An 18,185-nucleotide genomic window follows, 5' to 3' on the forward strand; every position below is an offset into this window, starting at 1 on the left:
ATAGTCTAGCACAGTGGATTAGGAAGTAAAATCCAACAATATGCTGTATACAAGAAACACACTTAAAACATAAAGAATTTCATAGGCTTAAAGTGAAAGGATGGAAAACTATACTACATGCCCCAGGACCTCAGAAAAAAGCAGAGGTAGCAATCATGTTTGCAGACAATCTGAACTTCAAACCAAGAATGATCAAATGAAATGAAGAAGGCCACTACAGACTGATTAGGGAAAAAATACAAGAGGAAGAGGTAGGAGTCAAATATGTATGCACCAAACATGGGAGCATGCAACTATATAAGACAAATCTTAATTGACACGAAAAATCTAATATCCAATACGACAGTCTTAACAGAAGACCTTAACACCTCCCTATTCCAAAAGGATAGGTTACGCAGACAAAAAAAAATTAGCAAAGTGGTAGCAGAATTAATCAAACCTTTAAACAAATGGACTTCATGGCCATATACAGTGTTCCACCTAACCACACCTGAATACACATTCTTTTCAGCTGCACATGGGATGTTTTCTAAAATAGACCACATACTCGTCCATAGGTCATGCTTAAGAATATACAAGAAAACAGGTTATCCCATGCATATTATCTGACCACAGTGCAATGAAACTGGAAATAAATGATAAACGAAATCACAAAAACCCCCACAAACACGTGGAAAGTAACATCCTTCTCAGCACCCAATGGGTTACAGATGAAATTAAACAATATCTGTAACTCAACGAAAATTCAAGCACAACTTATCAGAATTTGTGAGATGCATTGAAAATAGTTCTTAGAGGTAAATTTATAGCTGTAAACTCACGTATTAGAAAAACAGAATGGGAACAAATAAATACCCTAATGCTGCACCTCAAGTATCTAGAAAAAGAAGAGCAAACCAAGCCCAAAGCCCAAAGAAGGGAGGAAATTACAAAGATCAGAGCAGAAATTAATGCAATTGAGACAAAACAATACAAATAATTAACAAGTCAAAACTCTGGTTGTTTGAAAGATTAAATAAAATTGATAAGCTCCTAGCTAACCTCATCAAAAAGAGGAATGAAAAAAGCTCAAATACAAGCAATAAGGAATGAAAAGGGTGAAATTACCACAGACCCAGTGGAAATTCATGAAGAGCTATTTTGGAAATCTTTACTATCACAGAATAGAAGACATAGAAGAAATGGACAGATTCCTAGAAAGGTACAAAATACCAAAACTGAATCAAGAAGTATAATAACTCTTAATAACCAAATATCAGCCAATGAAATTCAAACTGCAATAAAAAAAAAAAAAAAACAAAAACAAAGAAAAGTCCACCTCCTGATGGATTCACGGCAGATTTCTACAAAAAATTTACAGAAGATATAATCCCAATAATCCTCAAACTGCTCAATGAAATTAAAAAGGAAGCAATACTCCCAAAATCATTCCTGGAACCTAGTGTTACAAACCAGACACCAAAAACCAGAGAAAGATTCAACTAGAAAAGAGTACTACAGGCCAATCTCCTTCATGAGCATAGAGGAAAAATCCTCATTAAAATCCTCGCAAATAAGGGCTGGCCAAATAGCTCAGCAGATCAAAGCGCCTGGTTAGGCAAACATAGGGGCCAGGAGTTCAATCGCTGGAACTGCTGTTCCAGCCTCGCCCTTAGGGTATGCTGATCCGGTGATTGAGACTGGGTGTGGTGATGTGTGCTTGTAATCCCAGCACTTGGGAGGTTGTAAGCAGGAGGATCACTACAAGTGTGATTTATGTAGTGAGACTGTGTAGATCACAGTGATATATGTGTGCCCATGTCTATAGCAGCACAATTTGTGACAGCCAAACCTTGGAACCAACCAAAATGCCCATCACCTGAGGAATGGATCAAAAAGATGTGGTATTTTTATACAATGGAGTATACTCAGCTACAACGAAAAGCAAACTTGAAGCCTACGTAGGTAAGTGGATGTAATTTGAGGCTATACTCATAAGTGAAATAAACCAGACCCACATGTGTAAATATTGTATTGTCTTCCTCAAAAGATGAAATACAAACTGAAAAATATAACAGATACAGTTAAATGGAAAGAAACGGTACTTAATGATTTAATGACAGAGAGAAAGGGGAAAAGTTAGGAAATAAGGTAGGAGAAAACCATTTACATTTATATACAAGTTTGCTAAGAATTTTCATTTTTGAAAAATAGCAGTTAATGGGTAGGATTCTCACCCTGACTAACTTTATGCTGATATCTATGAACTAAGCAACTAAATCCTGCTTGAAATACCTGTCATCTTGGTCTTTCAAATGTGTACCATTTGTAATGTCCTATCAATTATTACTATACTCTCTTTAAAGTGATTTTTAAAGGTAAAAAAGAAAATGAGAGTCAAGAACCAAAATTTAAAATGTCTTGAAAGTATGTGGTAATAATCAATTATATGTACCATCTTGCAAAACTATATGTCATAATCTGAACAACAGATTTGATGATAAAAATAGATAATATATCAAATACTGTCAATCAGCTATTCTTGTTTTGAAAATCTGTAACATATGTATTGTTATATGTTACCCTGTTTCTCTTTGCTTTTGTTTTTCTTGCTTTTGTCTACAAAATAAAAGAAAATTATAATTTAAAAAAAAAAGATATAATAACATTCAGCCACTTTCCATCTGTTAGCTTGGAAATGAAAGAGGCCTCTAGAAGATCATCCTATAAAATCAACAATATACAACTATATAGAGGAATAGACCCAGAGCGCAGGCCCAGCATGGAACCCTGCAGCAAAACTCCCTGCAAAGAGGCTAGAGGCAAGACCTACCCAGCTGATTCAGGAGCAGAACATCTTATCAGAGAGACACAAAGGGTTCAACTCTAATGCCTGCAGCAGAAAGAAGTGGAGCACACAGCCAGATCCAAGCAACACCCACCTGGAGGAATCTGAACGTCATAGATTCAGACCTGGTGCTAAGGTAATAACTCTATCCAAGCTCTACACCAAAGGTCAGAAGACAGCGGTATACAAAATGACAAAGAGAAGGAATAAAATGCAGTCTCTGGCCCCGAGTCCACCCAGTACAACTGCAGAAGACACTAGCACTGAGGAAACTGGAAATCACATGCCAGATATCTCGGAAATAATAGCGTTGACAGTAAAGAATCAACTGCAGAAAGGTATAGAAGAAATCAGATCAGAAATAATTTTGGAACTAAAAAATGTAGTGGTAACTATATCAAAGAAGTACTAAGTGCTTCGAAAGAATACACTGATAAAAAAAATAGAGGAGAATATAAAAATGATGGAACCCCTGAATAAACGATTTAGGAAAGAAATAGAATCTATGAAACAGGTTCAAAGTGATATACAGGAAATTAAAACCTCAATCACAAGCTGGCAAAATTGTTTGCGTGAAAGTGAAAATAGACTTTCTGACATGAAAGACTCCATTGCAGCTAGTGAAAAAGTAAGAAAAGATCTCTTAAAAACAACGAGGATGCAGGAAAAAAATAATTCAATACCTCAAGACGATGCAAAGATGAACAATGTGAGACTAATAGGCATCAATGAGAAGGAAGGAGTCAATACAAATGATATAAAAAGAATATGGGCAGAAGTAATAGCAGAAAACTTCCCAAATATGGGGCAACAATCTGACATTCCTGTAACCGAAGTATATAGAACTCCAAATAATATCAATCCAATGAAAACCACACCCAGACACATAATAATCAAGATTCCAGAAATTAAGCATAGGAATAGTATACTAAAAGCCACTAAAGAAAAGAAACAGATCACATTTAAAGGAAAACCCATCAGAATAACGGCAGATTTTTCTTCACAAACCATCAAGTCAAGAAGAGCATGGAGCAAAGTACTTCGAATCTTGCAAGAAAACAAATTCCAACCCAGACTGATCCATCCTGCAAAACTATCTTTCAAATATAATGGAGAAGTGAAATATTTTCATGACAAAGAACAAGAATTTCATGATGACAAAGCCAAGCCTACACAGACTACTAAACGATGTTCTAGAGAGGGAGCAAATTGATCATAGCCCCATGAATGAGAAGGGAAAGAACCCGCCAAATAGGGCAAACAATTAAACAGAGGAGAATAAGAGGTATACAATGGTAGTCTTTCAGTTATTCTTTTGTGTTCAGCAGCAGAATATTTTCATCAGCACACCCTACAAATGGACTTCTCTTCCACTTGATGAGTCATGATTCCACCTGAGTCTACAGGGTGGATTTCAAAGAAATAGCTGTAGCTCAGTTCCACAAGTGACGCCTAGCCACCAGTAACTGTCATAGTCATTATGCATGTCCACAACACACTAGAACTTTGTGTGATATCCTATCCTCAAACTGTTAGAAGTGCTGGTCATTTACTTGCCATTCCAGTATTTATCTTATGTTTTACTCTTAGTACTTCTTTGCTATCATGAAAACTTTTTCTTAGTTCAATTGTTTTGAATCATTTAATTTTCTGAATATTGCTTAATCTTAATTTTTGTTCTAAGATTTATACTGTATCTTTGACTTACAATTTATTTAAAAGACATTGTATGATATATTCTCCTAGTATTAGAAACTTTAAAAAGTATATTTCCATTTTCTGTTGACTTTTAAAAAAAAACAAACAGAGGTTTGTACTTATGTTGTTTATTTATTATTTTTTGCCTATATCTTGTAATATGGGAAAGTACTTTGGCAGTAACAATACACAATGTACTAACCATTGTTACTCTCCTAAAATCTTGTTTTGAGATTTTGTACCATTTTTTTCCCTTTAAAATAAAATAACTGATGTCAAAAAAAAAACTATATAGAAAAACAAAGACCAATGTTTGACTCATGGGTGTACCTGGAATATATAATTTAAGGTGATTTTTACTGTCTTAACAATTTATAAGGAGTTTATTGTTAATATTTAAAATTAGCTATTTGACAATATGAAAAAAAATAATTTTGAAGAAAAAGTCTTCCCTAATCATTGAGAATTGTGTAAAACAACTAGAAGCAGGTTGATCCCAACCACAGCTTGACAAAGGAAACCCTTAAAGCCCTCAAGGCAACTGACTCTGCATTGTTAACAGGACAGATTCTGGGTGTGATCTTCTCAAAGTGGCTTTGGAAAAAAACTACAACAAAGATGATTTCACTTTCTCCAGAACCTAGATGCACTGTTCTAGTTCTCTTTCTGTACTACACGGGGAGCTTCTCATGGCCTTAGTAAGCATCTTGCTAGCTTCTACTCTTTCACAAAGCCCAGCATACAAACAAAGTAAGCAGCTAATGTGAAGGATGGGACTAAAAGTGCATGCTTTGTTTGCTTCTGAGCTATTAGAAATGGCTTTGGGAATGTGTTAATTGGCTCTCCATTGCTGTAATAAACACAAGACAGTCAACTTACAAAAAGGTTATCTGGGCATGATCACAGTTTGGGAGGATACAGTCTATGATCACCTGGCCACATTAGTTTTGGACCTACCAAGCAGCATCTGATGGAGGTGGGGAGCACATGGGGAAACAGCACCACTCACCTCATCACTAGGATGAAAAACAGAGGCAGATGGGGATGGGGTCCTATCTCCCCTTCAAGAGCATATCCCTTGTGGTCAGAAGACTCCCAAGTAGGCCCCTTAAAGTTTCCATTACCTCCAAACTGTGCCACACTGGGAATAAGCCTCTGAGGGATGTTTTAGATCTGAACAATAGCAGTGGAAGTCTGACCAGAGGCTGCCCACTAGGTCATACTTGGGTACTAGAAAGGAACTACTTGCCATGAAAAAACCAATTAGCTGAATTCAGACCACTGTCCTATTGGATTTATTTTTGCTATTGTTATACATCTTGGTTTCCTTGTCTTTCTATCAGCAACATAAAAATTAATTATACTGTCATGTACTAGCAACAAAGTTTATTTTCTGTTGCATTTATGTTCAAAGACATTTCAATGAGCAGACTCACAGTCACTAACTATAACCTACAGTGGAAAATCGCAGACTGACTTGTCTTTCTAATGTCCTGCCTCTTCTCTCACTCTTTCATTAAAGCACCCGGAGGGCTACAGAGATCTAATCATTATATCTTCAGATAAAATACATTGCGCTGTGCTGGTCATTTATTGCTTCCTTCTGTCAGTTATAGGAACAAAAACGCATGAACAATAGTCCAGGGCAAAATCTCCTTTTGATATGACACACATATGAATATAGAAGCAATAATTGGATGAACCATCTCATCCAGACTCCTGGAAATGATGCAAAATAATTGTTCTTCACCAGTCATTGGTTCATTTCTTCTCAGAGACAATGCTAGAAAATGTCACATTTTGGCAACACTTAAATCAACCCATAGGATTCCCAATATCACTGATCAGTAATAGTGACATTATGACACAACATTCCTTTAAACTGAGCCTTAAGATACACAGCTCTTTAACTCTGGGTTGTTCCTTTTACCTTGGCCAGATGAGAGTTGATCCATTTTGTGAAAGTTCGTTTTTGTACAATCTCTTGTTCATCTAGAAAGAAAAAAAAAAATAGACAACACAGTATGTCACAAAGTTATCGCATGGAAAAGGTTACATGACTCTAGAAGTAATCAGAGTCATTTTAATCTTCTAAACCATTTAATCAATTATTATTTTGAAGGATGAAGAGAACTTTAAATATATAGTCAATTAGACTAATTCTTTCAATATTATCAGCAAATATTTTAAAATTTATGAGATGTTAGCCCTGTGTTTACCATCATTCAATTATTGAAAGTTGGCCAACGAATTATTTCTTAATGATGCTATTAAGAATAAATTTGTCTGGGGCCGGGGAGATGGCGCAGTGGAATAAGTGCTTCCCTGGCAAGCGCAAGGGTCTGAGTTCAATCCCCGGTTCCACAGAAAAAAAGAATAAATTTGACTGAGACCAACTAAGTGTCAAGGTTCTATCAGGTGCAAAGGGGTACAGAGCGATGAACAGGACAAGGTTATGCCATGGAAAATGCAAAGGTGGATAAGCAAGGGCATCTGTGTCGCAGAGGTACATGATATTCAGTATGAATGGGCTGCGTAAATTAGGCATCACAGGAACCTTTCCCTGACAGGGAATCAGAGGACTTCCCCATATCTCTATCTGCTAAAATTCATACTTTTATGCGGAGGGTGGGCAGAACCTGTGACTTGTTTCTTGCTAACAGAATATGACCAAGGCACTAGGATGTCACCCCAAGATCACATTATTTGATATATTCGATCTTAGCTGAATGGGGTGAGAGGTTCTCCAGCTGGCCTTAACACACCAAGCAGCCATGCTGTGAAGTTAATGAAGAGGCCATGCTGGGAACAGGGAGTTCCCCTTAGAGTGAGGAGCAACCTCCTGCATGGCAGTCAGAATGGAGGCCCCAGTCTTACAAGAGCAAAGGACAGACTCTGCCTGCATTGTGAGCAAGACCAAAAGCCAGTTCTCCCTAGCAGGGCCTGAGGATGAGAATGCGGCCTGCTAGACCCTGAGGTGTGGCTACTCTGTGCATGGACTGCACACCCACAAAAATGTGAAGTCATGTGTGGTATTTTAAGCTGCTCAGGTAATGGTGATTTGTGATTCAGCAAGAGAAAACTAATTTAGAGGGAAAAGAGTAGAACGTAGGGAGACTTTAACTAGAAGTTTAAAGAGAGGAAGACCAAACAGAGGACACAATTCAACACCTTAGAAAGAAGGGGTGAAATCTGTTCACTCTCCCATTTATACTTAGATGTTTGCTGTTCGTTACATACCCAGTTAGATGTTGTGGGTGACAGGGATGAACAAGACACAGACCCAACCCCCCTCCTTTGAGACAGGACGCCCAAACCCACACTTCTGGACCTGACCATGCCCAGGCTTTGGGTCAGGGCATCTGAGTGTTTGCTGGGATGTGACCTTCATCAGTGTGACAAATATGTAAGAATGAATGACTGAATGATTGAATTAATGAAATAACAAATTGTTTAGAGGGGGAAATTTTGGATGCAGTGACAGAATTTACAAAATGTCATTATTTCTAATGTATTTTCAACACGCATTCTTATTTTAACAAAATGCATATCCAACACAAAATAAAACAAGCCAGTATCATATAATAGGCAATATTTCCTGTTTTCTAGGCATTGATATGTATGTTTGGAGGTATACATAGTCAATTATTATGTAACATATATTACATGAATTAACTCATTCAGTTTTTATAACAGACCTATATTAAGGACCATTATAATTTCCATTTTGGAGACAAGGACACAATGAAGGAAACATTGAAATCACATATATTTTCCACAGTCACCCTTCACAGTCATGTTTTAGGCTGCAGAAATCTGTTCCCATAATATGCTGCTACTGAAGAATAACATAACATTAGTATGATTAGACTTACCAAATATTAATTACGTGAAAATGACAAGCCTGTGGTTAAATAAACTTGAGTTTGACTTTGTATACTTCAGATTCTATCAACAAAGTCATGCTGCAGCAAAATAATCTGAACTAATCCAAGTGAGTTTAGTGGAACTCAGCAATTCATAGGACATTGACTGCAATCCTAAAGCTAAAAGCCTAAAGATGTGTTAGAGATGGTGCAAATACTGACACTATTTGAGATCAAAAACTTCATTTCATTTACACTTTTGAAATGCAAATGTGAAATAGCTCAAGTGTGTGCCATGTGTTATAAACTTAAGAACAGCACGTGATGCTGTATCATCCCTGAATTATTCCTGCACTATTGCATGACTGTGTTTCTGCTGCTACCGCTTTTTATTAGACAGTGCTGCACAGTAACAAGTTCCATCTAATGGCAAACCTCTGAGCTGATATTTAGATTTCACCTGAAAGGCCTGCTCTAGAAAGCTCTGATTATCTTTTCTGTAGCATTGTATACATGTAAATGTCAAATTCTCTCCATGCTTCCTTTTATTTTCTGTGTGGCAAAAACAGATTTCACTGGGTTCTAAAAACCTACTTTTGATATTTATTGGATACAGCTGGCTGAGTTCTAAGTGAATATTTTCTAATATTTAGGAAAACAGTCCTAAAACTTCATCATATCAGAAAACTCTTTTCTTTCCTTTTACATAAAACCTGAATAATACAGTTGATGATTTGGTAATCAAATCTGATTTCAAAAGCATAAATAATTTAAATTGCAGAAGTAACACAGACAAACATAAATATTTACTAACTTTCATTTTAAAAAGTTGTGATTGATCAGGTTTCTTTATGATGTTGTTGATCCAAACTAACCCCTCTGGTAAGGGTTTATAAGGTTGTCCTCATATATATGTCTCTGAATTAATGGATATTTCATTGTTTTTATTTATTTTCAGTATACTTAAATATATTTAATTGGTAATGATCATATTAATGATTTTTCTGTCTTCAGCATTTAAAAAGCAACTGCATGTTATAGTCTTACTGAATGTTAATCAATATGCTTGCCAGGATTTTACTAAGTACACTAACTTAAACATTTTACTGACCATGATTTTAGTTCTGAACACAGAGAAACTTGTCTTATCTGACCGGTAAATGCAGTCCTTTAATTCTAAAGATTACAGAGAACCAAGCGTTGATCTGGGATCAGTTTCACTCACTAATTCCTATTTGTGAAGCCTGAGATACCCTCAGTTCTTCAGCCATTCTCCTAGAGCTCACCTTTGGTTCTTTGCATCTTCTCATCCCCATCTGAGTCTGTCAGGAATTTCCATGAATTTTTACCTTCCTAGTTCATCTATACAAGCATCGGCCCAGCTCACACTGCCATCATTTGGATGCCTGCCTGTTCCACCTCTAGGTGAGGTCTGACTTCTTTTCCCCACGTTCTTATTCATGACTGCTCAGTAGATTTTCAAGAACTAAATGAAGGAGTTGTGGCCTTGCTCAGTGGTGGAGTATCTGCTTAGCATGTGGGAGATGCTGGGTTTAATTCTGTCTTGGTTGAATCAATTCTCTTTCTTTGCCAAGACAAAAACCCAACACCCAAAATTAAAAAAAGAAAGCTTTATTTGGCTCGCAGTTTGTGGAGGTTTCAGTCCATAATCAGCTGGCTCTAAGGCAGGGTGGCACATGGAAGAGGGGCAACAGTGTAAGGCAGAAGAAGACAGCAAAATCAATAAGAGAAAACCAGGCTGGGGGGACGGCTCAATGCAATAAGCACTTCCCTGGCAAGCTCAAGGGAAGAGTTCAATCCCTGGTTCTGAAAAAAAAAACCGGGAGAACAAGCCTCTTTCCTTCCCTTATAGTGTATGTAGGCTACCCACCATAGGGCAGGTGGAGCATGCACATCATCTCTGTGCCCTCCTCTTGCACAGGCTCGGGATGTTAACAGAGTGAGGACCCTGGCTCCCTGCTGAGTCACTCAGTTAAACTTCTAAACTTCTCAAGTTGACTCGATGTGTCAACTATTACAAATCTCTAGAGTCTTTCCCACCCACAAAGAAAGAAAGAAGGAAATGAATGGACTAATGAAGTACTGGGGACTGAGACAGAGCCTCTGCTCTGTAGGAACCAGAAGAACAACAGACAGACATCTGTATAACTCAAAGCAATGTGTCCATGACCATAATGGAAGAACACAAAGATGTCAAAGAACATAAATACAGGTAAAGTAACTCTTCTACTGATTAATGCAGTGGACTGGAAGTTCCAGAGAAGTTAAAGTTAGGAGGTCTGGTTGAATCAAACATCATATAATAATAGGAAATGCCCAAGTAGAGAAAGATGCATAAATGGCCTAAGGTAAAATCTGAAAGAAGTGGAGGGACAGGCACCAGGGATGCTTTGTAGATTTCTGCCTGAGAGGGAAGACTGTCAGATTCTAGATGGGACTGCAGCATCCAGGCAGAGGAGAGGTGGGGACAAAGTATGAAGTGAGTGCTCCCTAGATACCAAGTGGTAATAGACTAGTTTATAATCCATTTGGGGTATGACTAATACTGGATAGAAGTGGATGAAATTTCCCTCCTTCTCTTGCAACTTGCATTGTATTTTTTAAAAATTAGCAATGCAAAATTAGCAATAAGCTCATTATAAGAAATCTCTGAATCCTTTTTTTTTTTTTTTTCCTGTGTCTTCCCTTTCTGTTTTTGTTTGAAAAATATTTGGTTGTACAAACTTCCCAAGTTGGAGACAACTGGGATCACAAGAGCACATGGCCCTGGAAAAGGTGGTTATAGAAAATGACTCCCACATCCAAGGTAGTATCATTCCATAATGAAAAATCAAAGGAGTTGGCTTGGTGCTCAGTTTCTCTGTTTTTTGCCTACTTTTAGATATTTCTTCAGTGTTTTGCCATTTCAAGACAAGATCATAACACATGCAAAATGCACAAATGAAAGCCACCATAGCCAGGGAGCTGACATTTGAACACATTCAAATAATGTCAACAGTTCTCCTCCTGATGTCACATCAGAAGTGACTGTGAATGTCACACACTGTGGTTCACCCTGCTGAGCTACTCATGCCCCTGGTAACACAGAGGTCAAAAGAAAAGACAGGACCATGGTACTTCAAGGCCTTTGCCATCAGGCAAAAGTACACACAGCCTAGACACAGACAAATTATCCTTTGCATTAGTAACAACACCAAACCCCCCATACTTTAAAGAGCTTTAGGATGCACAGAGTCTCAATTCAAGAGTACCTGGCTGTAATGCAGGGATTTATGGCAGGAGGGCTTGGTGGCACAAAGCTTCTTGGTGCATGGAGCCTGGGAAGCAGGCTGGGGCAGAGCCAGGGAGGGGTTAAAACACCAGTCACAGACCACAGAGCTGCACCCCCATGAATCCCAGACACACCTAGAAGTGTGCTGCAGCAATTCCCAGAGTGGATCCTGGAGCCCAAGGCCAATCAAGATGAAGCTCCACCCTAACCACCACACCCACCAATTTTACCATATGCGGTGGATTTTCCATGTGCAGTATGTTATATGTAAAATAACATTCTGTTCTCTAAATATAATTCTAGCTTCTAAATATAATTCTTAAATTAAAATTATTAACACACATGCCAATGTCCTTTCATTACAGATGGTACTTTAAAATGGTAATAGCATTTGAAATTAGTTTATAATAAATTCTTATATGAGAATTTATTTTTGTCTCTGTCTTTGAGATTTGTAGCGCCTATACATAAGTATGTGGGTACTCACAAATATTTTTTTCTTTTTTTATTAATTTTATTGAGAAACAAATAGTAATGAGACAGTTTCAAAACAAGTTAGTAGGACAGTTACAATAATTAATACATTGCATATTATTGTCTTCATAGTAGTTATCTCATAGAGAACTAATGCTATTAGAATCATGAAAAATCATAAGAAACAAAACACTGAATTCCTAGGTTTATCCACCTTCAATCAATGTCTTAGCACATCAATACCAGGAAGGAAAAATATTGCTTAAGTAAATATAGTTAAGTTTGAAATCATTATTTCTGGTGAAAATACCAAAAGAATCAAATATGATGCACTTACAATAGCTCCCAATTACTCATGATTAATTACCTTTTCATTATATTCTATGTATCTTTAATAATAACAATGGCTTAAGTAACCATAGTATGGTTCTAATTTCCTGAAAATATAAATGTGAATTGAAAATAAATTGCATTTACAGCCAAATTGCCATGATTCTACTAGATAAAAATAATTTGACCATTTTTAGTGTAGATCAAGTCAGCTCAGTGGTAAAGTTGGTTTGAAATTTAAACAGATAAATACATAGTTGATTTTTTTGCCACAAGCAAATAATTGGTCTAACAGTGACATCAACAACCAAAGCATCAAGTGATAATGTAGTAACTATTAATTAATAGCCACAATGGGATGACCCATATGAAATGACTTGTTTGGGGATCGAATTATATTTTCCCAATTAAAGATCTATAATGACTACAATCACCACTAGCTTTGCTGTATGTGGATAGTGTTTAAGATATGTTGATAGTTTAGTACAATAAAATAATTTTAGAGTTTATAATTATTCTATGTTAATATTTTTAATTCAAATGTGTAAGTGAAGAAAAAAGATTTAAGAACCAGACTGGCAGATTGCAAGTACGTCCACAAGTCCTCCCCATTCTGCCCAGCGTGCCCTTTGAAACATGCCTTTGTGGCTCCCACTATCAGGATATCATCTTGTTCCGAAGCCTTGGATCCAGGCTGGTTTTGAGACTTACAGTGACCAGAAACGTGCCTGAAGTGAGTTTTTTGTGATTTCTGAAGCTGAACTTTAGAAAGCTTTAACGTTCTGTTCTGGCTATCTTGGAACTCTGCCCTGAGAACAACACTACACAAGAAGGCTGGCTTAGGACCCTGGGGGACAAAACATCACTTGGAGGAGAAGTGCAGCCCTCCAGGTGACAGCCAGCCAGCAACAACTTCAAGACAATAAAATGAGCTGCTTGGGCCTGCCAGACCACCTGCTCCAACTGAAAGCAGCTGTGAATGAGCCCAGGCATATCTGGCGGAAAGACCCAGTCCACTCACAGCAATGTGAGGAATCCCAACGTTGTTCCACTCAGCCATTAAAACTGAGTGGTAATTACAGTAATTGTTACAGGAATGTGGTACTGCTGGGTCCAATAACAAGAAAATGTGGCACTGGCCTGGGAACCATGTGGGCAAGGAGGACAGTGAGGGAATTGCTGTTGGCACCTGGAGGAACAGCCGTGAGAATGTTGCACAGTGTATATTCTATCACCTAAAGTAACCTGGACCCATTACACATGGCTAGAGAGGTCCCTGAAGAACACTGAAATTATCGAGTGGCTTCTGTTGGCTGCATGTTATAAGGCATGGAAGAGAAAGATGAACCAATGAAGGGACTGTTTTGTTTTGTAAGCACGAATTAGAAAACATATGGAAGGCTTAGTTTGTGGAAGATTGAGAATAAAGTTTGTTTTTGAAGGAAAAATAATATATGCAGGAACAAATAGTTTTGGAATAATAACACCCCAGGGTTAGATGGTAAGACCTGTTGTGAAAAATGTACAGAAGAGTTTGATACTTTTAAATTCAACATATGGAGATCATCTAGTTTCTTTCTTTGTGTGGTTTATTTCATTTAGAACAGTATTTTTCAGACCTACCCATGTTGCGCAATGACAGGGTTTTCTGCTTTTTACAGCTAAATATTTCTAGTTGGATTTTACCTGATCATGAATGTGCTTTTTTTTGTAGCAATCATCATTTCACAGTGTGTACCTATATTAGATCATCACATAGTACACCTTAAAATATATACAGTTGAATATATCGGTCACATTTTAGTAAGGTTAGGAAACAAGAGATAATTCAGAAAGATCTAAGATAGTCCTTAGTAGGCCTTCTCCACTGGACAAGCCACCTTCTTAAGGGTTTAAAGGCATTGCTCAGAGTGACCTCATATGTATTCAGATTTTCTTTGAAACTTTGCAATGAACAGTAAACTGGTGTTTATGAAGCCAGCTTGCACTAAAGGGGCATGACAGTTGAAAAACAACAGAGAACTTTGAAACCATGACTTCATGTAGTTGGGAAAAATCCTAAGCCTATGATTAGTAATAATCATGCCCCTCATTTCTTATCAAAAAGACAAGGAATCTCTCTGGCTCATAGAGCTGGCCATGTGTCCTACTGCCACCTTCTTTCTATTTGATCCCTTTTAAAACAAAACTACCCACTGCAATGACCCTGCCCCTGTGTCACTATTGCCTGTTGGAAATGGGGTATATGACCACAGATTCAGAGGCATTACACCTGCAACCTCCTCTGTATCTGTACCTGATGCAGATAACACAATCTTAGACTCAGAACTGGAAGCCAAACATGGAACTGGATGTGACTTTTGGTGTCTTGGCAGCCGTATGCGCATTTTGCATATAAGAAGAATACGAATAATAGTGACCGGAGGATGGATTTTAAATTATGGGTACAATATTCCCTGGTGCCAGTAGGTACCTACTTTTGCAATGTGACTTTGTCCTTTCACCCATCAGAGGGTAGAATTGATTTCCCCTTCCTTTAAATCTGATCCCTTTTTGTACTTACTTTGATTAATAATGCAGCAGAAATGATTTACTTCATCTGATTCTTGGCTTTAATAGAACTGCCAGCTTTCATTTTTAGTGCTGCTGGATTACTGTCTTTAAAGTCCCGGAGAAGGAAGCCGTCTACTTGGAAGGACAAAATTCAAGTAGAGAAGAATAAAGACAACACATAGGAGCAAAAATCGACTGTCAGAGAAGTACAGCATCCTGAATCCTCTAACCCAGGCAGTTCTGAGGATGAACTCAGCCACAGATGAACCTGCGTAAAGTGAGAAAATCACAGCCTAACCCTTTCAGGCACGAGCATCCGAGGCTGCTTTTCTCCCAGTCTCATCCATACCTGATTATACATTCCTTCCTGGGCAAAAAGTTTTCTCCCAAAATTGATCATATCCCTAGACACTAACTCTCTGGCCCATCCTACATATACACATACAAAACATGATTTAAAAATACAGTGGATTTTTAATGTTTTAAAATGTGCTAGCATAAGGGCTGGGACATAGCCTGGCGGTCTAATCTGCCTGCCTAGCAAGTGCAAAGACACCCAGGTCTGATCCCCAGTATCACATGCCACATGGGTCCCAGAACCCCGGGAATCTGCAAGTGTCATGCCTGCCCACGTGGTGGTGCATGCCTGCCCACGTAGTGGTGCATGCCTGCAATCCCAGTGTTGGGGAGGCTGAGACAAAAGACTTGCTATGAGTCTGAGCTCCATAGTGAGATCCTGTACCAAATACATAAATAAATAAAAGATTTTTTAAAGTGTGTTACCATAAATGGGACATTGCATTAATTTGCCTCAAAATATTCTCCCTTGTTTTGGGCACATCCATCCCCTTGTTCTTGCCACTTTTAGAAGCAGCTTCCAAAGTCCTCTTTCGGACACGGGTTTAGTTGTACTGCTGTGGCTGCTACCTCCATGTCCCAAATTGAGTCAGAACATTTACCTTCCATTGTTATTTTGACTTTTGAGGAAGAGCCAAAGCTCACATGGTCCTAGATTTAGTGAATAAGGTGGATGAGGAGACAGTATAATATTCACATAAGCCCGACTTTCCACCGGATGGGACATGACAACAGCACTCACTGATATTTTGTACCAGAACTCATTAATGCACTTAGGAAGGAGAACTTCCGGAGCAGCCTCACAACCTGGCAGGAGTGATTGAAAAAAAAAAAAAAAATGTGTTGGAAGCGAGTGTATCCATTCTGACAGGACCTAAAGGCAGTGTTCAGAAACTATAGCACATTTTTAAAATTTTGAGCATTCACCATATACCTTGCTCACACTTTGCCCATTCTACATAAAATTACCCAGATTTGACTATCAACTAACTGGCCAATCCACAAATGTAAAGATTGTAATGAGTGATGAATTGTGGCTTGAGACAATGTTTTGAAGAGTTTTGGGGTAACTAAAATGAAAACATTAAAAAAATAAAATAAAATGAAGACATTTGCTGATGGGACATATGTTGTGTGTGTTTGTGTGTGTGTGTGTGTGTGTGTGTGTGTGTGTGCATGTGCGCGCATGTGTAGTCCTTTTCCTTCCCCTCCTGCACTCTCTGCTCTTCAGTGGAAAGATTCTAGGCTTCCTTGGCTTGGTGTATCTGCTGAGCCTTTGGTGCTCAGAGCAAATGACTAACAGAGAAGGAAGATGGCAAGGAAGGAGGATATGCGAGAGACTCTGCCTGAAACCAGCATAGATTGATGGAAGGGGACAGAGAAGGAAACGTGGAGAGAAGATCAGTAGCCATCTGGAGCAGCAGACTCAGGGAGAAGGGTGAATGATGCATCCTTTTTAGGGAGTCCTGCCTGTGCTGAGTGTACTGAACACTGTTTCAATCTTTGTTGAAGTGTATGTCGGGAAAGTCCCATTATTCTTAAGACTTTCCGAATTGGAATGGTATTTCTTTTGTATGCAAAAGTAGCAAGTGGATCAAAATAGCTCAATCTTATGACAATTACATTGGCACAATTGAGCTCCACGTTACAATCGAAAGCACGTGGGATGGCATGAATGTAATTGCTTCAGTTCCTAAATTAGAGTTACTGAACCTCAGCGCTGCTGACATCTCAGGCAAAGTAATTCTGCCCGTGGGAGGCTGCCTTCTGCATTACAGGATTTTGGCAGCATCCCTGGCTTGCTGGAAGCCAGCAGCACCCCCAACTCCAGTCTGATAATCAAGGATGTCTCCAGACATTGCCACATTTCACCTGGGGAACTGGGCAGTCATCCCAGGTCACAGTCATCTATGATTTTTGCATTTATCTGTGACAATGGGTATAAACCTACACAGATATCTACTTTTACTATCACTGTCCTTGCTTCAGTTGAATTATCATTTACCTACATTAGCTTCCCAAAACATTATCATATTGGCCCATTCCCACAATTAATATGCTTATTTAGGCAGGTAACAATCTCTTACCCTGAGATAGATCTACTCTGAAAGTACCAAAATATAGCAAGTCCAACACAGGAATATTTGATGAAAGGTCATGCAGAAGTTACAAGATTCTTCCAGAATGAATGATGAAATGTCCTGTAATGTCTGAGATACAGTGTCACTGGCATCTGGACTTACCTAGCAGGTAGAAATGGGTGAGAAGAGAATACGCGTATCCCGATATTATGTTCATTTATTTTATAATTATAAACATTTTTTTAAATTCGGAAACATAAAAACCAGAACAAATGCATTTAAAACACAATTGGCTAACTTCAAATGACTGTTGTCAGTTAAAAATAAAGGCTGAACAATTTATTGTAATATTTTTAGTTTGTCATTTCCAGATCAAGAATATCATGTAGCATGCCAGTTAGCTAAAAGTAAGGCAAATATTGCAAGATGAAAATATTTAGAATGTATTTCTGGGGGAGCAAATGGTTTTCATAAAGAACTAGATCAGCCAATGGGCCAGGTCTAAATTAGTTGCAGGGCTGACGATGGAAGGATGGTTTCATCTCATGGGCAGCCTTTACCCTGTAGGGTGTGGCCGAAGGTGCCAGGTGTAGCCGCTTTGAAGCCCTTTATGGCAAGCTCATAACATTTTAGTAGGGGCCGGGGAGATGGCTTAGTAGAATAAGCACTTCTCTGGCAAGTGCAAGGGCCTGAGTTCAATCCCCAGT

At 38.3% G+C, this 18,185-nt stretch overlaps 1 protein-coding gene across 1 annotated transcript in view; it reads right to left on the bottom strand.

Annotated features, from left to right (window-relative positions):
- Syne1 (spectrin repeat containing nuclear envelope protein 1) overlaps positions 1-18,185 on the bottom strand; it is a 564,055-nt gene that overhangs the window by 464,053 nt on the left and 81,817 nt on the right. Inside the window, 1 exon segment of the mRNA XM_023706255.1 lies at positions 6,456-6,517. Within this exon segment, the coding sequence (XP_023562023.1) occupies positions 6,456-6,517 (62 nt within the window).

The sequence above is a fragment of the Octodon degus genome, unplaced genomic scaffold, assembly GCF_000260255.1.
Source record: "Octodon degus isolate 3935 unplaced genomic scaffold, OctDeg1.0 scaffold00246, whole genome shotgun sequence".
In the NCBI taxonomy this organism is placed as follows: Eukaryota; Metazoa; Chordata; class Mammalia; order Rodentia; family Octodontidae; genus Octodon; species Octodon degus.